Source organism: Pezoporus occidentalis, unplaced genomic scaffold (genome assembly GCF_034315485.1).
Source record: "Pezoporus occidentalis ecotype Australia unplaced genomic scaffold, CSIRO_AGI_Poc_V1 ctg149, whole genome shotgun sequence".
In the NCBI taxonomy this organism is placed as follows: Eukaryota; Metazoa; Chordata; class Aves; order Psittaciformes; family Psittacidae; genus Pezoporus; species Pezoporus occidentalis.
Window position 1 is genome coordinate 2,159,927 of NW_026913305.1, and position 25,518 is coordinate 2,185,444.

Here is a 25,518-nt window from a genome sequence, read left to right on the forward strand (position 1 = left end):
CTCCAAAATAACTCATTGGCTTCTATTTACTGGTTGGCTCAAACCAAAGCAAAGCATTTATGCCTGTTAACTGCTTAACTTGTTTTACCCCAGGTGATTTGTCCTTGAAGGGTAATTTGAAATCCCCCATAAAGCATATTCAGCTCATGACTAAACAAATCCAGAATGATGTTTTAAATACAAAATCTGGTCTTCCTTTCCCCATCTCTTTAAAATATTCTTTATATCAGCCCTTCCAGGAAGAAAACAGGAAGTTTTGTTTCCATGGTAACACCCAGCATATGCAAGATCTATATATTTGCCTATTATAAAAATGATACTTCAGGCTCAGTACAGTACTACTTGTGAGTCATCATAGCCAGATTGTGGAGAAGAGACAGGAGAATCATATATGGAGGGAGATGTGCTTATCCAAAATTAAATACTGAGACATGTTAACATTTGGGAAAGAGCAGACCGTAAGGAAAGGAGCTCAAACATTTTTAAAGGACAATGATTTCTTCTAATGGAGAATTTCTCGATCTCACCTTTGGCATTTTATCTTCCTTCTGAAAAAGATTCTGCTCTCATTCACTACAACACTCCTGCCATCAAGTATATCAGCACTTAAAACTAGAGGCTGGACTACAAAATTTACAACTTAATGTTCCAAGCTATTTTATGTGCAGTTGCAAGATTATTTCTAGCAACAAAAAAGAAGTCAGTTTTGTATATGGCATCTGTAAACAGTGTAAGTATTATGACATTAAATTAGTAGTAGGAATAATTTTTAAATGTGTTCTCATCTATTTTTCCATGGTGCATTTTTCAAATCATGAAAGACTTTTATATAAAGACAAACAGATTCAAGTTTACTGGCCATAAAAAGATCTTGTAGGAATAACGGATCGTCTTCAGGGAGTATTTGTTCCTTCAAGTAGATTTAGTGCTGAGACAGTGTGGTAGTTAAAGCACAAACAGAGGCTGTTGCTAAAGTGGCAATGCATAATAATGCTGTAGTGTATTATAAGGGAGCAATTGCCTGCAGTTCATCAGTGTGGATGTGGCAATGAAGTTCTGCTTTACATATTTCAGGCACTAAGAATTTTGTAGCAGTGATTACAGGAGGTTCTTCTTCCCCTATAAAAGGAAAAAGAGTGAGGTTAATTCACTGAAATGTTTTGTATTTGGTCAACATTTTAGAAATAATGAAAAGAAAACTTATGAAACCTCTCTGGATCATAATGCCATATATTCATGAGGCTCAGCTACCACATTCTGTAACTCCTTATTGAAAGAATTAATACAAATATTCTCCCCAGGCAGGGCTGCTTAGAGAAGACATCATTAGTGAATGGACCTAGTAAAGGTTTGGTTGTTGGTACTTCCTCAAAATTAAGTTGGTTAGAACTTCAGTTGATGATGCCCAATATGATGATCGATTTGAGAATCGTTGCAGCTCAGTAGCCTGTGCATGAACTGCACTGAAAGACAGAAACTCCTACAGTTAATGTGATTTAGGATTTTAATTCAAAAATAAAACTGTCCTTTAAATGAGAATGGAAAGATCTACCTTGACATGCTAAATGACAGAGCTATTCACTTCTGCTCTGACCAAGTAATCGATAAACAATAGCTAGCCAGGTACTGTGAATTCAAAGTAATCATCTGGACGTGTCCAACTCTTACAACAAGAACAAAAGCTAAAAAAATCTAGCTACTCATCTCATTATTATGCATATATTAGGGCTTTATATTGTGTATGTCCAGGACAGCAGAAATATTTAATGGGCTGCAGTCCAAGAGGCAGTTGCTGCTCAGTTCTAAATACAATCTCCTTCTTAACCTTGTACCTAATTAGGACTGTGGTTTGGGTGAGAATGGGTCAGGATGGTGCTTTTGGACAGGGGGGAGAACAGGAAAACGGCAGAAGTTATTGTGGTTCCTTAAGATGTTGGAACATCAGTTTTAAGATCCCCCACCACCAGCCAGTGCTGTGATGTGTAACCTCTATAGCTGAAACGTGTTAACAAGTAGGTATGTGACTTGAGAACTAATTACTGGAAAGACTGCCTCTTTCTTCCAGTGCCTCCCTAGCAGCTGGGATACCCAGCTGAAAGCTCTGTGGTTGAATCAGGAGGGGGTACTGGTAAAGCATTCTTACAGAGAGGCCGTAAATTTTAAACTAGCATCCCACTTTCCTCTGACACTAGAACCTTTACAGATGTCAGCTGTAACTCTTCCCACAGATGTGAGAACAGGCTATGTTAGAAGATGGCAGGAAATTAAAGAATATAGTATTAATTTTGAAACAATAACAAGAGTGTGGCTTGTGTAATTAAATCAGAAAACCTGTGTATTTTCCACTTGAAAAAGTACAGATTTTTCAGGTTTTAGCCGTTTTGTCCTATAGACTATCTAGCCTACAGATATAGATGCTGTATCTGTAAATCGTGATCTGTATTCTCTCCCCCAAGATAATTCTGGTATCAAACAGTACTTATGAATTATCTAAATAAGAATCATAATTATAAAATCCATTAAGCCAAGAGAAAGCCTAGCAAATTAGCTCACTGTCAGCATTCATTCAGGAAAGCAGAACAGCACAGCACCATCAAAATGCAATATTCACCTACTGCAGCTGCTTAAAGAAAATCTTAGTGAACAGCAGTTTTATCCTATTAATACAACTGTTGCAACATTCCACACCGATGTAGTTGTGATGCCAGTTCAATGTACTGTAACTAGGAATTTCAGATCAGCTCTTTATACAGCCTGAGGCTATACTGACATCTTCTAACTGTAGGTGTCTAAGCCGAGTGCCTTCCAAGCATTTGGAGAGTGTCTTCCAAGCATTTAAATTCCTCCACTGAGACCCGTTTGTTCATTCCCTCTAGGCCCACATCCAACAAGAAGCCTAATGTCATTCTGAAACTTGAGTTAACCACAGCACAGACTGTAGTCCTACAGGTTCTAGCGTGTGCTGGAGGAAAACATGATGCCAACTTTAGATTTACAACAATTCTCTAAGAATGCTTTGTTATATTACCCTCCTGATTAAATCACAGAGCTGTCAGCTGAGTATCCCAGCTGATGAGGAGTCCCTGGAGGACAGAAGCCATCTCTCCAATAATAAGTCAGTTAATGAGAAGTAATTTTATTAATAGAATTTTTGAGAAATCTTACTTGGGTAAGAATCCCTCTCTCCCCTGAAGTAAGTTAAGGAAAGATTCATTTTAGTAAAGTCACTGACACCTACCTTGTTTACCATCTTCAGACAATATTTATCTTTCTCTGCAGCCTTTTATATAGCTCCTCACATTTAAAGTATTTTGAGGCGATACAAATATGCTCACAATAACTGAATACAACTTTTAAAACACTGCTGTATCTTACCTAAACCTGATGATGAAGAAACACTCCCTGTAATGGAAGATGTTTCAGTTTGGTCTGTCAATAGTCCTTCCATTAAAGGTAGAGATAATTCAGATGAAGGAACGGATGAATCATAGATTCCAGAATCTCGAGGCATATCTTTAAGATTTGAAGCTTTAACAACATGTAATAATGGCTGAAGAACAGAGTTGCCACCACCTTGAATGTCCTGAGTTTCTATGTCTTCTCCAAGGTTTAAGTGCTGAATTATACAGTGAGTGTCTGAATTCCCAGCTGAAATAACATTTATATCTGTTTTCAGGTAAAAATCACCATCCTGTTTATTCACTAAGTCATTTAAAACCAAGCCCGAATCAAATTTTTCCATGACAGGCTCTGAGTAATGTAAAGAAGGTGGAGGGAAGGGAATAAATTGTTTCTCAAACCAGTCTGGTTCCTGATCGATGAACTGATGCATATTGCAAATGGCAACATAAAGGGACCTCCCAGATTTGCTCCTGAAATAATTCCTTTTGCTGATGTTAACAGGGAACACCTCTGAATCCTGTACACCAAGATCTCTGGAGTGTAAATGTGAATACAGCTGAGGCAGATTGTCCATGAGTTTGTATTTCGTACTTAGATCCAGAATACCAGGGATGTCTCCTTCACAGGAGTAATCGAAGTAGACTGCGATGAACTTGCAGAGATCATTTGAATTCTGCTTTGCCTGACGAAGCTTCTCTGCAACAGTCCACACAGCAAAGAGAAAGAGTTCTCCTTTTCCGGCATCTTTGGTTATCCCTCTGTGTTTCCAGTTCTTTTTTTCAACAAAGTATTTCATTCCCTTGGAACACACAATGATGATAAACTGGGACTCATTTATTTTTTTAATAAGCCACTCTTTCTGTCTTTCTTTACAAATTTTTAGATCTTCCCACAAATCTACAGCCACCTGGAAAAGAAAAGAACATTCTGGTTGATATTCATTATTAGATATATTTCCTAACATATCTAATATATACCAGTGTTACATATAAATTTACGGAATCAACAAGTAACAGTGCAATGCCAAGTAGCTGTATGTAAACTGGATAGTTCCTTAAAAAATAAAACTACTATAGATTTGGTTTACAGTGTTATTTCCAGGGGAATAAAAAGAACATAGAAAATGTGGCTGGAGCAAGTAAATTAGTATTTACTTATCTGATCAGATTTGATATTATCAATCCACAATAAGCAATGCATTGTGCCTGTCTCAAGCCATTTAACTGTTGCAAATTTGGGTCCATGCAAGGGGAAGAACAGTCAATTTAGAGCTGTTTGGGAGATACTCTGATAAAAGTACAATGCAGGTACTTATGTCCAGTTTTGCTTCTTTTCTTAATACTGTCTGATCTGCTATCTGTGAGATAGGATTTTTAGTATGGTCAATTTATTATTTTAAATGGCTATGAAACGCTACTGGTTTTGTCCTTTATAAGAAAACATTCCAATGCCACATGAAGAATACTTGTGCAACTGTTTTGTTATGCATTGAGCACCACATAAAATGCATTGTTATGCACTGAGCAACACAGAAAACTCCACAGTTTTAATAATCATGCATATTATTTCTGTATATAGATGCTATCAATATTTTGATATATAAATCTAAAATGATGCCTGATCCCATGTGTCCCGTAGTACATAGTTACAGTAGCAGCTCCCCTTAACACTATTCCAAAGAGACACTGTGCAGCAGAGCTAAAGTGCACCGCTGAAAAGGGGATTCAAATAAGTTACTTTCAAACACCTTACCTGACCTATTTTAAATATGGGAATAAACTCCGCACATCCCCACCAAACATGTGAGGCATCGGTTGTTACTGTGTGTGGACACTAGAGGACAGACTTGCTGTACAGTTGGAAAAACAGTTCACCTAAACATCGCACTGGCAGGATTAACATGAAGCAAAAGTAGACCAACAATTGTCTTGCCTTTTTATACTTGAAAAGTGGATGACTGGCCACATATTGAGTACATTTTAGAAAGCAGGCTGAGGTCCTAAGCCTAGTCATTAAAGTAACAATTGGAACATCTTTCTCATAGATTGAGCCAAACAAGAAAAAGAGATGCTAATTTTACAGTATTAACAGAAGGGAAGTAAAACAACAAAAAATAATACATAGTGTCAATAATTAATCCTAATTACACAGATTTTGCTTTATGAGTAAGAGTTCTGATAAACTGAACTACTTTAGAGTTACAATATAAAACATATTTCAGGAATACTGAAGTGTACCAGATAGACACCAATAACTTTTTGTGGCTGCTGATTATAAAGATGCAAGACCTACTGAACAGAAAAAGCAGTTAATACAAATGAGCTAAACACAGCTGAATGCAAGTCCTGGAATCAATGCAGTACACATTTTCCACTATCACATGGTTTTTTGTTGTTTTGTTTTGTTTTTTTATGTAGGCTATGATCTGTTGCTAAGTAAAGAAAATCTACATAGCCAGTATTTAGAAGAATAACTAAAAGTTACCTTCATGGAAAAGAGAGATTGAAATACCTCCTTTTCAATCATGTATTATTAAGGTAATATTAAGGAAAAACAGTTCACAGAAGAAATGCTGAGTTTACCTCACAGCCACAGAAGTCCTGAAGAAAATAAGCAAAGCATTGGATGACATTAACGTGTTTCTGGCAATCTTTATTGGAATAGCAGATGAACACTTTTGGCCGGGGACGGAGTCTTTCCACATGGAGACCTGCAGCATATGCTGAAGATTCTGAGCTCTCCTCATCTAGATGGGAATATATGTTTTCTACATTGGAAGAGAGAAAGAGAGTTCATACTATAAAGCTTGGTTTGGTTTGTTTTTCAGACTTGTGTAGGCTCATTACTAACACATACAGGAAGGACTTCACAAAAGATATTTCTTCCCCTTCCAACCTGAAAAGGAAAAGTTGCAAATGCTCTATTGATCCAGTTTACGAGTTGCTACATATGTGGAACAATCTTTGAAAGTGAAATGGGCAGTTATTACTGTACAACTCAGAAAACCTAGGAAAGGTTTACTTTATAAATAGAATAAGGGTGTTTCACCTCTATCCAGCTACATCTCTCTGTTCAAATACTATAAGCCCTAAGGCTGTATCATCATCAAGTTTCCTGTATAAACAAGTCTCTTGTTTTAAAAAACCCACAACACAAAACAGATAATAATATTGAACTCCATATACTTGCATACATACACACGTTTGGACACCAACTTGACATTAATGTGAATTAAGATGTTATTATACTAATTTAAATCAAAATAGCTATTAGTGTTTCTCTCCTTGCATAGATATTTTAATGCAAGAACAAAGAATGCCAGACTAATCCAATCTAGTTCTACAGCTGATTAAGCTGATTTAGAATAACGCATGAGTATTTCAAAACACAAATATCCACCATGGGATTTAATTTAGAACAATTCATCAGGAATGGCTATTCTGGAACAAGTCTCTCTGCAGAATAATCCTTGGCATTTATCTGGGTTTTCTGTTGGAACTGTGCAAACCGTGAGCAAAGGGATAACTGCAGAAGACCAGAAGGTAAAAGGATTTAACCCAGATGGCGTAAAGCACTTGCAGTATGCCTCGATGCCAGAATTCAGATGGATAACACAGGTATGTGAAGTTTGGGGAAATAATATCTTTTTCCGTATTCATGAAACCACATTATTCCCTAGATTCTATAAAAAAATGCCAACTGATTTTAACATCTCAATGTAAAAACGTGGTTTGCCAGCTCCTGGACACAGAGGAGAGAGAAGTCAGCAAAGAAGGGTGGAATGGAATTTAGAGACACATCTGCAAGTCTTAGAAAGAGTAAATTTAGGAAGATGGTTTAGGATGAAGTGTAAAAGCAACTTCCAGGAAAGTGGGCAAATGTAGAATAATAGATACTGGTAGTATTCCAGACAGTACTGAGAATTGCACTGGTATCACCTGGCTTTACTTTCCTTCTGGTTTAAAAATAAGTGAGAATTAGACATTTCAAACATATCAATTTACAGATCTGTTTGTATTCTACCAGGTCATGTAGTACCTCACAAATAAAAAGGAACCCAAAACCAAAAACACTTCCCAGCAGCAAATTCATTCTCTCCTTGTTACAGTGAAGTCTTGAATTGTGATACAAATCTTTCTATGGCAACAAATTACCATCAAGCACCGCTACAAGTTTGAACACACAAAAAGCTGCGGGTAGGAAAGAGAGAGAAGTGAAGAGAGAAAAAAAAGAAGTCTTTTCAGATAAAGGTATTTCTGGAATAAACCAACCAGGAAATACTTCTTTTGATTGCAAAGGTACATCTTTAAATGGAATTCCACACTGAATAAACCCTCTTACCTTGCTGTTTCTTGCGGCACATCACTGTGAACAGTGTTGCAAATGCCGAAATGACAACTAAAGGGACTGTGATGGCAATGGCTCTTATTGGTCCAGCCCAGGGAGAATGTACTTCAGAAAATAAAACAGAATTAGCCATATGCACATAAGCTACATTGTAATTATCTAATCGACTCTTCACTCTGGCAATGTAAAACTGCTGCAGTACACTATTATCAGGTAATTCTCAAATATCCAGTAGAACCAAACTTCATGTTCTGCTCCATTTTAAATAGGTTTTATGCTGATTGCCCCCACCCCCCCAGCATTAGAGCAACTAACATAAATTACAAGTGCTGCATGCCAACCCATCCCCTCCCCCATGAGCAGAACTTTACATGAATAAAGATATGGTAAGACATGCAACAGTCATTTGGATCTGACAGTTTTCTGTGCCAGGCTGCTGAGCTAGCCACTCAGAATGAGCTGCCTTCCTGCACAGATTACCTTTAGCAATGTGCATTAGGATCCAGTCTTTTTTACACATTGCCTTCATCTACAGCTGTGTTTTGTGTCTGCAGTTACATTCTAAAATCCCTATTTAGCTTCTCAGTGACACATAGACATACTAAGCATTCACCTGTCAGGTTTTCCAGAATGCTTGATTTGATTTCAGGGCTGCAGCACATGAGCAGGTAATGTGTTTAAGCTGCCCTCACAGTTTTATTACATTATTTCCACACTACTGCATGCACCAGCTGTATGCAATTAAGATACAGGCTGTGATTCCTCATACTCATATTTACAAGAAAAGTGACATTCCCACAAAGATTTCCAATGATACACTGATCTAAGCTGTGCCAACTATAAATATGCAGAGATGCACATGTGTATGTGCAAGCGTGCATGTCTATTCTTTTTTCATCAAGCCAAAAAATCACAGCACAATTGCCTCAATAGTCTTGATTATGGCAAACAAACAGAGAAAGGTCAAATAAAGATTTATTTACAACATAATTAAAACTGAATCTAAATTAATAAGGTAAGTACTATATACTATGTAAAAACCAAAATTCATACCTGGTTTTAGTGCATAGTGCATTGTTTTCCTTGTTGTGTTAGTGTCATCAACCAGCTTTGAAAATAAAAGTTGAATTTGATTTTGTGGAAATTTGATTTAATTTCTTTTCTGCAATATGTGAACAGCTACAACAGCTTTCATGAGCAAATGTGAAGAAACTCACTGTTCAAAAAAGTTAAAATTAAAGAGCACCGCAAACTACTAGTTAGTAAAATCATTTGTCTTTGTTAGTACACAGCTTAGTGTTATAATATTAACGTTCAGAGTTCACATACTGTCAGCATCAAGAGAAACACACAGCTTTTTAGTAAAAATTGACCAGACTACAGAATTCCGATTTTATAAAATCAAAGTCCAAGAACTGGAGGCACAGATGAAACTGTCATGCCCTCAGAGAAGCAGGGCTATGGAAAGGTCTAAAAACCCTTACTTGCCCACAGTACTTCAGTAGAAATGCCTGAAGTTCAATTTTACCAGCGTGTGACTTTAAATACTTTAATTTCAGTTAATTTCTCCACTAATGTACTCATTTAGCTGTTGTACAAATTACCATTTATAAGTATTACCTCAATTATATAATCCCCTGGAGACACGTTCTGAAGAATACAACTTGTGGTATCTGTGTTTTGCTCCTACGTCAAAGAAAGAGAAGACTTTGAAAGCCATTCACATACTTTTAAAACCTAATTAAAAAATACATTTGCATTGATTTAACAATATGCAGTGTCTTCCTGTATTAAGACACCTTAAACCAGCAAAACCTCTCCATTCAAATGTGAAATGGAGATTCCTATCGCTATCCTCTGCCTGCACAATTAAAATATGATTATCAAGAAAATCTTCAAAGTTTGGTGTAACTGATAAAGTCTACATAACCCCCTGAAGCTCTCCAGCTTTCAGAGACTTAGCATGAGAGGTTCATCAGTGAGAACAAACTTGCCATTGTGTGAAATTTGGTGCATAGGTAAAACAAAAAAGTAGGAAATAACATGTATAATAAACATAATAAAACTGCAGTTTGAAGTACTAATTAGTTGTAGGGTCTTCAAGGGAGAGCAGTCTTGTCTCATTTGCTTATAATATCCAGCTCCAAAGGAACCCTCATGCCTGGTTTTGACCGATGAGTGCTATCACAATACTGCTGTTATCTCACAATACAGTTACTATTTACATGAACAGTACCAAACAGTGCACAAATTTTAAAACTCAGAGTATTCTATATAAAGTTTTCAAAGTTTCTAGGAAACCTTAGAACATCTCACATTGACAGGTCTTGTAAAGAGTTTCAATACTCAGCAACGTACCTGTTTGCAGGTCTTTTGCTTAAATGGCCCTTCATGCTTCAGTTTGTAGTGAAGAAAGTAATATCTAAACCCAAAGTTGTGAGGTGCGTGATCAAAGGACACTTGCATGTTAAAACCCTGCTGTGTAACATTTAGATTCCTTGGCTTCCAGTCTGTCAGAGGAGATATTCGTGAATTGGAAAAAAGTCTAGTAACTTTTTGAAAGATGAATATAGACAAAGTGTAACATTTTACTTACAAGGTTTGCAGACAAGGTTTTCTGGCTGTAGCAACAATTCACATGCTACAAATACACACACAAATTATTAATTATACATATCAAAGTACTATGCTACTTAAATAGAAAAAGAACAAAGACAAAAGAAGGGAGTTCGTAATTTTGAAGACAATACCCCTGTTTCTTTCTCAGTCTCTATTATGCCTGAAGTAAATAACATTTTGCACACTTTGCTGCTTTGTTATGATTTTAAGCCCCTTCTCATCTTTATACAAGAAACAGATGTTCATTAATTTGGAAACAGCACTCCTTAGTGAGACAAAAAGATAGTAACAGGTGCAGTTAAGCAGGAGAGGAAGTTACTAGAGAAGAAACTAGTCTTAAATACATCTTCTCAGAGTAAATAAGTAGGCTCAGCACAATTGCGAAGACAAATGGTACTGCAGTCTGCATCAACATACAAACCTGAAAACACTTCAAAAAGTCTTGTACAGCAAAAAAAAAACCTAAGTGGGACAAATATCAACATTTCAGCCCAAAGAGTACTTGCTGTTTCCCAAACTATTTAAGTACTAAGGAGCTTTTTCAAGCTTCTTTTCTCTAACTCCAAGGAGAATAAGTAGGTAATTTTGACAAATTCAGCTTGATTTGTTGCCATCTGATTTTATATTTTCTACACGTATTAATCTGTATCTAGCTTTAGATACCCATTTACAAAACTGTGGTCTCAAAACCAAAAGCATCCTCAGCTCCTTCACAATATCCAGAGAGGAGGACTTCATGAGTGAAATGGTTCTGAGAACCATGGGAGTAACTTTGCTGTAGGCAAACCTGAGATCATCTCAGGCCTACCTGAGACTTTCCTTCTGGTTGTTGCCTAACACGTTATCGTACACCACAGACTTACCTGTGGCATCCAAATTCTTTCCACTTAACACCCAGATCTTACTCCAAAGACTACGTCAGTAACTATTTCAACCCAGACACATCTAACATCATCATCTGCTACCAGTCCTTTGTGGGGAAAACTAAAGGTTGGGAGAAAGGGAGATGATACACAATACCACACTGTACGCAATACTTACGTCTAGTTCGGAAGAAAAATGGGTGATAATTACTCTCGTTTTTAATGGAAGGAAAAGGAACAATTTTTACAAAGTAATCTGTTTCAAACTTGAGATTTAGAAAGGGCTGGGATTCCATTCCCTACAAAAAGACAAGATTGCAACATATTTAAGATCAACTATTGTAACTGAAATTATCTTCCAAAAACAAGCCCACAGTTTTGCAAACATCTGCCAAAATTAATGTATTAAAAAATCCTTTATCTAATCCTCCATTACACACTGACATGAGGAATCAGTACTGAGCTGGATGTGGGCTATTACAGGTATGCAACCGTACTCCAGTCACCCGAGTAAGTTTTCTGCTTCAAAAAAGCTTCTATAAGGGGACTGTATCTGTCTCAAGAAGGAAAACTATCATTAGCTTAAAAAATTATACTCCTGGGAAGCAACCTGCATCCTAGTAAACAGCACATTGTGTATATATTTAGATTCATATGCAGCATATAAACACTTTCGAGACTACTCATGCAATCAAGCAATAATGAAACTTGTCTTGAAACAAAGCACTTACTGTTCGTTTAAAACTGGGGCTGAGCTGCTTTGGATCCTTTAAAACCATCTGCTGGCATTGTCTTCCCTCTGATTTTAACTCCTCAAGTATTACTCGAAATCCTTTCAGGTATTCAATCCCTGCAAACAGCAGGGCATTTAAATAGGAGACTAATATTTCCTAATGCATGTGTTATTTAATTTGAATATACTTCATTTGTCTTTAAAAATAAAACTTACCATTCATATGAAATATGTTTGTGGTTTAATACCTGGTTTTGTATGTCAGTTCTTCCCACATTTTCTATCTTGCCTATTTAGAATTCAACCTTTGGCAAAGGCTGCAATTACTATATACTTGCGTAATGCTTAGAGCAGAGGGGCCCACAACTCAGCTGGGGCTTCCAAATTATCACTGCAATAGAAGTTATCATTACCTCCACCACCCTTGGAGTACTTTATAGAGACTTTACATTCATATTATTAGCAACAAAATTGAATGTTTTGCTATCAAGTTATATAAATACACCTTTGTAACATCTTCCTATCATTTCTGAGACCACCAGATTAATGTGATAATGGTTGTTACAACTTCTTTGGTTCTAGTACAGTATGGGATAACAGAAAACTTGACTTAAGTGGAATGGAATTTATTCCAGTGCTTGAATACTTCCAGTTATTTATAACTGATGCCTGAATTACACCCTTTTATTTCAAGTTCCTCTAACACAACAAACTCTCAGCACAGTGCCTTTACCTTTCATTGCAAACTTCTCAAAATGGAATTACTTCATTACGTGACTAAACTGAGTCATGGTGATGTGAACGGCACAGGACAATGTCAGAGTGTCACCTGTGATATAGTTTCATGGCTCAGGTATCAAAGACTCTGCATAGTTCTTCAAGACTAACTATCACTCCTTCACCTAATTACACCTTTCAGTGGAATTAAGTATTGCAGAATACACAGTTATCAAAGACACAGCCACGGCTTTTGTAAGCTGAATGCTACATAAATAAAAGTGGATTAATCTGAGTTTATGCCATGCTTGTCAAATAAAAATAAAACTAAATCCCAAAAGTCTGATTCTCCATGGACCTCCCCCATTTCACTGGTTTCATGGTTTTGTGTTTTTTTTTAATGTTTTACAACTTTGTAGAAGATAAAGACCATGAGCTCCCAAATGCGTTCTTTGGAACAAAAGCACCACTTGTGCTTACATGAAGACCATGAAAGAGAAAGTGTCCAGTCTCCATGTCACCCGAGATGTTTCAACAGCAGTTCTGTCCTCACGCTTCCAAAGGATTAACCTCTGATCATTACAAGAAAGAACACCAAGCCTTGTTTCCCATAGAGATTTGATCCCTCCAGTCTACAGCTGAAGATTACCAAATGCTTTTAACTGCACAGTTTTACAGAAATAAGTGTAATTTTCATATATTCTTTTAAGCCCCAGAAATGAATCATGATTTTTTTACTTTAAAATTATGGAATAATGATTAAATAGTGGGAGACAACAAAAAAAAAAAAATGAAGCAAAACAATGTTGAGCACACCCCCCCAGTATATTTACCAAATCATGTGCTACTGTGCTAACATACAATGAACATTTTAATATACACACAAAAAACCACCCAAATTTTAAAAAGGATAAGATTAAAAAGTATTTAAAAATATAATTTTTATTTAATGATATGAAAACCTTGTTCCCACATAAAATATTAATCATATTTTTGAGTGAGAACTATGGGATCGAATACGCTTTGTTAGTTTTTAACATCTTGGTTTCACACAGTGATATGGCAATTCAAAGGTCTGGTTCCAAGTTTCATTACTTGGTTTTCATGGCTGTAATAGCTGAAAAAATAACCCCACAAAGATACATTGACCCAAATGGAGGAAATGTCTCATCATGTGCATTTACTAAATGATGATACCAATTCTTCACTCCCATCCTCTAATTATGCAAAGGTTTCTCCTGAGATTTGACCTATACATATCTACCTTCCCTGATGGCAGAGAAGCAGATATTGTTTTCAGCAACAAAATCACGTCACAAAGAAAACATTTCCAAACATGCTTTTTCAAAAAGCTCTTTCCATAGCATGAGTTTCTTTCAAAAAGCAGTTATTTTCTCTCTCACACCTTTACCCTGAAGAGACACATTAAGTTGGTTTGGGTGTTTTTCTTTCCCTTTTTTTGTGTTTCAATCTGCTAGGTAGCACACTACTGACAGCCACTTGCCATCACAGAAAAGGTCAGCAAATTTGGAGCCCTTCCCTTTTTGTGAAAGAAGAATGCTTAACTCAGAGAGGAGAGTCTGACAACCCCTAAGCACTTTGCCACAAGATAACCAGTGAAGGCACAAACCATTTTCACAGTCACTCCTCACCTCATTACAAAGTACTGTAAAGATTCTACTATTTAAATGTCTTGTTTGCATAAAAATAACAAAACTGATGGCACTTTGTGCACTTCTGGCCCCAACTTCATTGCTGTGAGTTTCCCTATGAATGATGCAATGACTGATTTCCATGTGTGGCTCTGTCTCTGTAACCTTATACAAGAACCCTTCTTTCCATTACAATATTTCCCTGTATTATTCCAGCCAGTGTTACTGTGGCAGGAAGAACAAGTGTTTCCACAGCAGTATGTGGCTTTTTGTCTTTCACTATTGATTAAGAAAAGAGGTTTCTCAAGATTTATCATGAAGTTTGGGGAAATGCTGTACTTTACTGGAGTACTGAATGGCTTCAAACATCACTGAAAAGAATTCAAGAGGTTTGTCTTCACGTTTGGGATGTTTAGTTTTCAAATGTCTTGCTAATCACGACGCTTTCACAGTACTGGCTAATACCTCAAGGTACACTAGATGCTTTCCCAGCTGGAGACCAGTAACGAGTGGTGTCCCTCAGGGATCGGTGTTGGGTTCAGTCTTGTTCAACATCTTTGTCACTGACATGGACAGTGGGATTGAGTGCGCCCCCAGCAAGTTTGCTGATGACACCAAGCTGTGTGGTTCGGTTGATACCCTGGAGGGAAGGAATGCCATCCAGAGGGACCTTGACACACTTGTGAGGTGGGCTGATGCCAACCTCATGGAGTTTAACCATGACAAGTGCAAGGTCCTACACCTGGGTCAGAGCAATCCCAGGCACAGCTACAGGTTGGGCAGAGAAGAGATTCAGAGCAGCCCTGCGGAGAAGGACTTGGGGGTGTTGGTCGATGAGAAAATGAACATGAGCCGGCTTCAGTGTGCCCTTGCAGCCCAGAAAGCCAACCGTATCCTGGGCTGCATCAAAAGGAGAGTGACCAGCAGGTTGAAGGAGGTGATCCTGCCCCTTTACTCTGCTCTCGTGAGACCTCACCTGGAGTATTGTGTGCAGTTCTGGTGTCCTCAACATAAAAAGGACATGGAACTGTTGGAGCAAGTCCAGAGGAGGCCATGAGGATGACCAGGGGACTGGAGCACCTCCTGTATGAAGACAGGCTGAGAAAGTTGGGGCTGTTCAGCCTGGAGAAGAGAAGGCTGCGTGGAGACCTCATAGCAGCCTTCCAGTATCTGAAGGGGGCCTATAGGGATGCTGGGGAGGGACTCTTCATTAGGGACTGTAGTGACAGGACACGGGTTAAAGCTTAAACAGGGGAAGTTTAAGTTGGATATAAGGAAGAAATTCTTTACTGTAAGGGTGGTGAGGCACTGGAATGGGTTGCCCAGGGAGGTTGTGAATGCTCCATCCCTGGCACTGTTCAAGGCCAGGTTGGATGAAGCCTTGGGTGATATGGTTTAGTGTGAGGTGTCCCTGCCCATGGCAGGGGGGTTGGAACTTGATGATCTTAAGGTCCTTTCCAACACTAACTATTCTATGATTCTAGGAAAAGGTTCATCTGTGACAATGGCAAGTGTAAATCTGTAGTTCAAATAATCCTGTTAATTTTGATCATTTTGGCCAACTTTGCAATAGAACTGAGTAGACAGTCATTATTTTTACCTTCTAATGTGGCTGACAAAGAGCCTGTACTAGGAGTAGGGGAACTGTCAGCTCTAGTGTTTTCCTGTTATTTGCGTGTGCCCGCGTTATGAGTATTACCTTCAATCACCTTAAGCCACTTGTCCATTTCATGATGGTTAGTTTAGTTAAAAGCAGATAATATAATCAGTAAATCCACTTAACCTGGCACAAAGCAATTGAAACAGGCAGGACACTACTGTGAACCCCTCCACATTATACTCTTCCTTCAGGACACCTCCCATACCACATGTAAAATGTCAACATCTGACATAGAGACCAAGTAAGGGTGCCAGTGTCAATGTATATATTAAATATTACTAAAGCCTATTTTTTCAAGATCTAAAATTTTATTCACATGCCCCAATCTTCTTCACATGCCCCCATCTTGCACATCCCCCTCCCCCTTTGGAGACTACTGCTCTAGTGGGCAACAACGTACTTCCAATGTCATTTAAGTGATTGAGGAATATTCTTAGTGATCAGCCCCAACAAGGAAACACACTGAAGTCTGTATAGCTGTGATTAAATAATCTTTTCCACCTGTGTGACAACTGGCATCCTGAAGAATGTTTAAATGTATCAGCAATTAAACTCAATCAATGCCACTGAAACGCACTAAAGCACTAAAGCCTTGGGGGACATAACAAAATCAGAGCTACTGCACAGTTCTGAAGAGCAAGAAAAAGTCAACAACCTGGAAGAGTAAAAAGCAGCATGTGGATGCAGGCAGCATCCTAGTTTTAGGAGTATTTCAAGTGAGCTAGTGAAAACAGCAGCTTTATAAAACTCTTAAGAGTTTCTTTCTTCTTAAGTCTGAAGAAGCAGTTTGCTTCAATGATTTCAAGCATAATTTTTTACTTATGTCAGATAGAAGTTATTACCAAAGACATGATGAATTAGTACATTTCGCTCTACTACTTACCAATGGCATTTGCTGTCCAAAGTATCATCACTGCAACCTGTTCATAACACGCATACTGACTGATAGTTATATTCTGCACATCTCCAATCACGTGCTTTCCCACTGAATTCAGGTAAGGTGTGCAGTCTGAAAATACAGAGAAACAAACACCCTGAGAAAAACATTCTAGCTGATGCTCTTGTGCCATACCAGCGCAAGTAAATCACAATCTGCCAACAGCATCTAATCTTAAAGACCTATTCAAGCAACCAGTTTCCAACATGACCTGCATCTTTCATATAAATAATTGGGCTCACTTCCTACCATTTCTTCAGGATTAAGCAAAGTATATGTCCTCTATTTAGTCTATAAAAATAAGTACTATGTAGTAAATCTAGACAAAGTTTTTGTCTCAGGACACTGAAAACCAGAAAGCTTTACAAAACATTGAGCACAACCACATTCACCAGTTGCAAAACCGTAGTTCCAAAGCAGATTACCAGATTATAATACACGTACTACAGTAAGAGTAAAAATGACACAGGTTGGCACTCCCAGAAGAGAACAACTTTTCCTCACTAATTACTCTAAAGAATATGAGGACTGACATTAATTTTGTGTATGTACAGTGCTTACAGCAATAAAATGTCGGTCAAAGATCAGAACATTCGAGAACAATCAACAGTGTGAAGCATTAGAGTTGGTGCTCATGAAGTGCTTCTTAACCATGATACTGCTCGATCCTGACCACTAAGAACATGCTGCCTAAATCCTAAATCTGTCATCCATTCAATAGCCACAATCCCATAGACCATTTTACGGCCACTGGATCCAGTCAGAACTGGTTTTGCCTTCTTATCCTCGCAAAACACAGAGTATTTCCTAAAGTTACAGCTCTGCAAACATGTAATTAGACCTCAGCTTTCATTATCAAATTAAAAAACCATTCCTGACTTTGTTGTCGAACTTGACCATGTCTTTATGCATTCAAACCCAGAAGACAACCCCAGATTTTAGTACTTTTAGAGCCTTACAATATTCAGCCTCATATTTTGTGACAGGAGGAGAAGTAGCAGCCAAAGAACTCAACAGTTCTGGAGCACAGTGTACATGAAGATGTGCATGCACAAACATTCTGCTTTGGGGGCCGTGAAGCCAACAAAATCAGAAAAAGCTGACCTGCAGCTTTATATTACTGACTGATGATTAAGTCTAAAAAACCTGAGATAACCTACATGCTATGTATTTGTCTACACACTTGGGAGAAACGAAACATGGAAAATCAGCTGATTTATGCCAATACAGGAAATCCGAATTTAATTCGGAGGTGTGAGCTTAAAGGCAAGGAAAGGAAAATCATTAACTGAAAAGCAGTTTTAGAAAGTGTCTTTTTATTATGAGTAACAATGTCAAGGGGTCTTTCATGTAACTACCACACAAATAAGAATAGAACAGTTTGCACAACAGTGCCTTTTACAAAAGCAGGGCAGTTGGTACTTTGCTGTTTGTAGAATTCTGTTGCTATGAGTGAACTCAATGACAGCATGAACTTCCTCTTAGGAGAATAGAGGATCTCTTTCAATGGAAAATTTGAAGTAACAGTTTTTTTGCTAGGTCTGGATCTAATTTATAGCAAGCCCAAGATTTTGGATCCTGGTTACTACAATTTTATGGTCAAATGACGATTTGCCAAAATGGAATATAGCACAAATGCCTGAAGTTTGACTGTGAGTCACTGATTTACATTTTTAAGGAACAACAGATTTAGGAAGAAACCAGCAGGGAAAAATTGCACTTTTCAGAAAACCACTTCTTTTACTTGAGTGCAAGGGAAATGCTAGAACATACAAACATTTGTTTTTCACCTGAATAAATAAATAATCTAACCAACTAATTTAACAACATCAACCACAGCTCACTAGAGTTGCTGTGTAGCAAACTAAAAGCCTTGAAATCACAGCCAGCAAGCCAAGTTCTCTTTTGTGCTGGCTTATTCGTGATAAGTATGTATTTCCCTATTATATGAACTCCTTAGCCTTGATAGCAGGGAACTCTTTTCCTAGTTCTGCAGAGCTCAAATAACTCCTTTGTCCAGGAAGCAAACAGCGCCAGCAGAACTCTGAATTAACACTTGTCATTGGTTAAAGACAGTTCCTGGTGCCAGAACTAATGGAAAAAAACAAGACAAATACTGGGACTTAAACAGACTCCATTGTGTTAACTAAATGTGGGGATCTCTGCTCTGACTGATGTTATTTCCTGGTTTTCTTTGTGTAGCTTAAAAAAACATCGTAACTTTTCTGTAGCCATCACTTACCTCTTGCACAATCTACCATACTTCATTTTTGCTCATTTTAAGTATCAACATCAAATTAGATTTAAAAATTATCTACAGTGAAGGACTGCAAATTCTTAACATAAAAATACAGGCACAAAAGGATGAGTGGAATGAAACAAAAGCACTATTGCTAGGTTTGCAGATACATACTCTCACTGGTGAAATTTTACCCACATTCAGCACCTGAGGTAATTTCTGTGGCAAAAAAAAAACCAACCAACCTGTGACATGCACTGGCATTAATACAAACATTACTGCTGTAAATCAGGACCTTCTCTTGATGGTACATAGGGTTTATCTTGATGTTGGCCACTAACTGCCCAAATAGATAAATTCCCAATGCAGTCAAACAGTCACTGACTAGACAGCAGAGATGACAAAAACTTTTAAAAAATGAGAATAGTAAAATACAGCAATTTAGCAGATGGTTGAAGACTTCTCAAGTATTATTGCTTCAAACTGCTTATTACTGTTCTTATGCTAAAGATTACTTTCCTCTTATTTTAGCTGCAAAACAGACCACATTTCCCACAGTACTACAACCATCTGTGCCACTGACAATGCAGACAGGAGTTTTCCACTAACCTGGTCTTTTAACACTGTAGCTAATGAATAGTTCCAACTACTTCAACTAGATGTCATCTTCAATATTCATATTCAAATCCCAACTACCTTGTCTACCTTGAGACACACTTTACACCATTTTCCCCAAAAAATTACACAAAGATATACAAAGCTTGATATAATCCTTTCCTATGACTTTATGTGGCGAACCTTTCAATTATTGTATTCTTTCACAGAAGAAAATCATAATCTATAATTTTCCAGCCAAAAACTGGGCAGATGATGTAGGCCAATTTGAAAGTGAAACTACTACGAATTATTAGATCATTTTATTAGCAGTGAAACACAGACAGGAGAAGATGCATTAGACCCAGCAAAAACAAATCTAGATTTAAAAAAATACATCAGTACTAAAGAGTTCATGCTACTCTCAGAGCCATTTTTAAGAGAGATACAATCAACTAGGTTGGAAAAGACCTTTAAGATAAGGCCCTTAGTGACATGGTTTAGTGGGCCTGGGGCTTTATCTACACAGTTTTTGACCTCTTCCAGACATAGTGAATTCACCACTTCCCTGACAGCCTGTTCCAATGCTGTTTCAATGAAGAAATTTTTCATGACATCCAGTCTACACCTCCCCTGGCGCAGCTTGAAGCTGCTTCCTTTCACTTGTTACTTGGGAGAAGAGACCAGACACCTCCTCGCTTCATCCTCCTTTCAGGTAGTTTTCAGAGAGCAATAATGTCCCCCGAGTCTTCTCTTCTCCAGACTAAACAACCTCAATTCCCTCAGACCTTCCATATAAGACCTGTGCTCACATGTTCCCATACACTGACAGCTGTGACGGAGTCCTTTATCTTTCTGTATATAGTGCAATTTTTCAACTTACTGTCATATTTAAAGGTGATATTGAGCAGTCCATTGTTCCTGGTGACTGATGACAGCCCCTGTAGAGAAATATCAAGACAGTAATTTAAATAAAGTAACCTATTTTGAACTCATGTAGATTTTTATTTTATAAATAGTTCACTGGAGGACGAACGAGCTTGTGATTTTTTTCCTTCTGTTCTGGCACATCACCCACCAGTCTGACCACAGGCAATGACAGAATGGGTTGTACACATCTGCATGCGCTCACCTGTCAGCAACTTTCCAAATGTAATAATCAAAGAAGTGAAAACAAAGAGAAATTGAAGCCTGAATGTAGTACCTGCATGAAAACATGAAGTTGTGACTTAAGTAGTACGACCCCAGCAGAGGCAAACCACTTATTTCCAAAAGTGATGTGACATTCTCAACTTCTACCACCCAGGTTAAACGTGCCCGTACAAACCCCACATCTTTAATCAGGGTTTAATGACAAGTCAAATTGGGCTCTCCAGGGCAAACAGTGCAAGGAAAGAGAATGTCAGTCAGAAAAAGCTGATGTCAATTCTGCAGTCATGAAAAAGAGTATCAGAAGTTCAAACAAAAAGAAGGAACAACACTGCCAAGCACTGTGCTCATAGCACTTCAGCTCTATTTTCTTGGTGAAGGTCATTTTGAGGAAAGAAATTAAAAGGTAGGAGCAAAACAGTACAAAACTGATTAAAGAGAACTCATCACCTCTCAGACACTCTTCAGCTCCAAACAGGTGCCTGAAGGACACTCTTTCCTATCTGTCTATTGGGCAAACAGATGCACCGCATTTTCAGCACATGCTAAATTTATCTATAATCAAGTGATCCTTTTTTTTATTATTTTATTTATTATATTTTAATATTGTTCAATGCTCACAAGAACTACACAGAACTCAAAGCTTAACATAAACTGAGGTACAGTAGCCATGGTTATGTAAAGTGGCTTATGGGCCTGGTTCATCAGCACAACCAAACTGTACATTTGAGAAAATTACTACAGAGTGAGTATCAATGTCCAGTGTCTAGGTACGTGCCTACATCTATCTTTCATCAATTTATCTTATGCAGATATAATGATATGTAATTCAAGTTTCTGTGCCTGATATAACTCCTGTGGAATTTACATTTCCATGTCTTATGTGGTTTATGCACTGGATCACTTTTCTGTTGGGTTTTTGTTGTTTTTTTTTTCATGTGAGAGGCCTCAATCATTTTACCACGTGTCGCAAACTTTTTAAAGAAAGCCTTGCTGAGAAGAACTTAATTAGACAAAAACACAAATGGAGAATTTAAATTTCAATCTCTCCCATTGATTATTGGCTAAAATCAACAACCAGCCAAGGAAGAACAAATAAAACAGTGGATTTCCAACCACCATAATTCAGATGATGCATCTCATGACTTTTCCAGTAGAAGTTCATATTGTAGAAATCCATTACACTAGACCAGACACATTTTTCCATTATCAAATACTATTAAAGCAGATACTGCCATTCTTGCCAGTGTCCCAGAAACTGAGGACCAGTCAGAGAACTTCTATTACTCTCCCAAGCAGGAGTCCAGACACATATGCAGACTGGTGAGTCTGCTCTCTCTTCTATAGCTATGGAAAAGAATTTCACCTTAGCCTTCAGAAATCACTGAAATTGGTTATGAAACACAGAATATTGCATCACCCTCAACAGAGGCAAGGCTGAAAACTGAACAATGATTTTTATGGAGTAGTATCATTTGCCTTGAAAGCCAAAGGCAAATAACATCATATTTACCATTATCATTAAAAAAAATACCAGTACCACCCATTGACACAGAATTGTATCCAGGTTTAGTACTACAACGTAGAGACCAGAAGTTAACAGTATAAAAGGACTCAAACAGTAATTGGATGTTGTCAGGATCACTCCTAAATATTCACTCTATGTCACTTAATAGCCAGAAACAGGCAGTTAGAAAGAAAAACAAGGTATGAGTTAAGTTACCATTAAAAAAAAAAGTAAAACTCCACATAAAGGATGGAAGTAAATCAGATCTTGATAATATTGTTAGAAGTTAAATTTGTAACGTCGCCTTCTTAGGTGGCTTTTCATTTGTTTAACTTTGATTTAGTTTGGCATTAAACATGCTGTTACACAAAACTGCTTCCTGAAGCAGGAAGGCATCGAGTTTTTTCAGTCTTAACTCTTCTATGAATACCTGTTCTAGTCTGACTCATTTTCTGTTTCGCTTAAACTAAATGTCATTTAACTGACTACTACTACAGCAAAACAAAGACATTGTGTTTGATTAAAAAAAAAGTACTGAGCTTTCATATTTATAACTGCAGCTAAACATCATCTAATTTAATTTTTACCTGTCTTCCTTTTGTGTCCTAGAGCTGAAGTTTTGAGAGACAAATTTCACCAAACCCCAGAGAAAGTCAGCACAAGTAATTTAATTCATTAGATGTATCTTTTATATCCCATATATTCAAAAAGTACCATGTAGCAGTGTAAAGGTGTCATGGCACCTTTAATTGCATTTCTGCTGGAATTATGGTGACATCATAAAATACATAACAGTTAGGAAGAAATCAATATATCACTATCATTAATACAGCAGATGCAAAAAGTAAATATAACATAAGGCAAACTCAGCTGAACTTAAGCAGCCCATGGCACACACTGGTTGTAAAAACTTGCTCCAAAGTGTACAGAAGTTGAAAAAAGCCAGCATTAATCTGCAAGAAAATGAGGGTCACCTTAAACTGTTGAACTATGTAACTGTCATATCAGTAATGCGCTAAAGCATGTAAGCTGGTCAGACGATTCCATCATGCTAAACTTTGGTATTAATCCCACAAGTAGTTACTGCTCTAAGTTTAAAAATGTACTCTTCCAGGAAGCAGTCCCTTGTTTTAAGCCATAAATTAACTGCTATTTAAATGGCTTATAGCTAAGGCAACTTGTTTAGAACATCATACTTTAAAACTACTAATGTTACGGCCTCAGGGCTCCACATTCTTAGCTAATTAACCACTAACATTTGTTGAATTTACATGCAGCTTGTATTTTATTCTGAACCTTACTAGAAAGCAAGCCTCCATTGCCTGGAGCTTTATCTACAAAATGCCTTTGGTCCACATACTTCTATGCACACTGACCGAGAAGGAATACATAGGAAAGAAAACAGACAAAACGTCTTTTATCAAGAACTATAGACCGCTGATCTTTAAACAGATAATTGAAGTTGAAATGCACACAGATTAAATTACAAATAACCTTATCTGTTAAAAAGCAAGCGTGTGGGCATATTATCTACAACATTAAACCTCAGATCATCTGAGCTCAAAACACCACAGAAAAACACGGTAAGCTAAGCTCCAAATCCTGCATCTATGTTGGGCATTTCCATCATGTATCACACACCTATTCCTCAATCCACATGAACAGCTTGAATAGGTAAGGTTAAGATCCTAAGATACCCTACATCAGCACAGTTCTGAATAACACTAATACACATCATCTCCTGAAGAATTAATAACTCATTTGGATATTCACGGCATGTGCAGGCATTTTATTTAAATACCCATCTTTCAACATGTATTAATAAGAGGCAAAGACTATTACACGAAGTTAACCTGTATTTTTGTTCATTTATGGTAACAACTTAATGAAATGCACTTACAAGTCTTTCTACCCATTACTACGCCACAGAGTAAGGATTACACTTCCAGAAACAAAGTCTAAATGTAATTTTTAACCACAGGTACTAAATGTGCCTCCAAGAAAAGTTAAACTAATGTCTGCCATCAGAGGCAGGGATTAAATACAATGGAAAAAAAATTTAAAAATCTGCTTAATTTTTATTGTTGAACTTTTCCCTCTTCCTTTCATTCTAGCACATAAAGAGTTTCACATTTTAAATTAACATCTGGTTTTTTGTATTTGACAATTCCTGCCAGAGACAGCATTGGTGTTTTCAGAACTGTCCTATGAATAACCATTTTTACAAATAATACTGAAATATACTCCGACATTCAACTGTTGTTGAGCAAACACTCTTCCATTCAATAAAGGCAACAGGGGCACTGTCAGGCAGCCACTTTAACATCAATACTAGGAAACATAGATGCTAACACTAATTACAAAGATCTGGTAAAGGAGGTAGGAAATCACTATCCCTCAGGCATAGCCTTGTGCACCAGACCAAAACAGTAATCATGATTCATCTTTCACATGTTGTTAATCAATGCACACATGGTCCTAATTTCATGCTCCCACAAGGCAAACTGAAGAAACAATTGTTTTTGAACTCTAACATCAAGATGCATAATCAATGTTTATCATACTCATTGCTCAGTAAACTAAAAGCTTTATATTTGACATCTGCTCTTTTCATGGTACAGCTTTCTGATGCTTTCACACAAGTTAAAATATTTTCTATTTCTACAGTCATCAGTAAACAGATTATCTGCACTATTTATACACCTACATTTTGGATGGCTTTCAACAGCGTACAACAAAATACATAATCCACACTAATATTTCCTATACAACTTGTATGTATTACATTGACCGCTGAATGAATTCTAAACCCTGGCTTGATGGGTTTATACTGTACTAATCCACTATAAGGAAAAAAAAAAAAAAAAGCTATTTCATATAAGAATCTGGGAAATGTAACTTTCTTTTAAGAGTAACATGTAATACTTACTTTCATAAACCAAACATAAGGAACTCGTACTCCATTTGTGTAACAATTGGCCAGACCTTTTATGATCATCAAGTATCTTTTTTCACAAAATGACAACATTATCCATGGTTTTATGGTTGACTTCCCACATAGATAATTACACTTCGTCTGAACAAATTCTCCTGCCATTT

General features: G+C 37.3%; 1 protein-coding gene across 1 annotated transcript in view; it reads right to left on the minus strand.

Annotated features, from left to right (window-relative positions):
• Nucleotides 1–750: 750 nt before the first annotated feature.
• Nucleotides 751–25,518, minus strand: part of IL17RD (interleukin 17 receptor D) — a 50,330-nt gene continuing 25,562 nt past the window's right edge. Inside the window, exons 2-13 of the mRNA XM_062610694.1 lie at nt 20,647–20,704; nt 16,877–17,002; nt 11,963–12,081; nt 11,410–11,530; nt 10,346–10,390; nt 10,108–10,259; nt 9,370–9,435; nt 8,803–8,857; nt 7,744–7,854; nt 5,985–6,169; nt 3,376–4,309; nt 751–1,119 (exon numbers count right to left, since the gene is read on the minus strand). Of these exons, the coding sequence (XP_062466678.1) occupies nt 1,004–1,119; nt 3,376–4,309; nt 5,985–6,169; nt 7,744–7,854; nt 8,803–8,857; nt 9,370–9,435; nt 10,108–10,259; nt 10,346–10,390; nt 11,410–11,530; nt 11,963–12,081; nt 16,877–17,002; nt 20,647–20,704 (2,088 nt within the window). The 3' untranslated portion in view covers nt 751–1,003. The remainder of the gene's footprint in view (nt 1,120–3,375; nt 4,310–5,984; nt 6,170–7,743; nt 7,855–8,802; nt 8,858–9,369; nt 9,436–10,107; nt 10,260–10,345; nt 10,391–11,409; nt 11,531–11,962; nt 12,082–16,876; nt 17,003–20,646; nt 20,705–25,518) is intronic.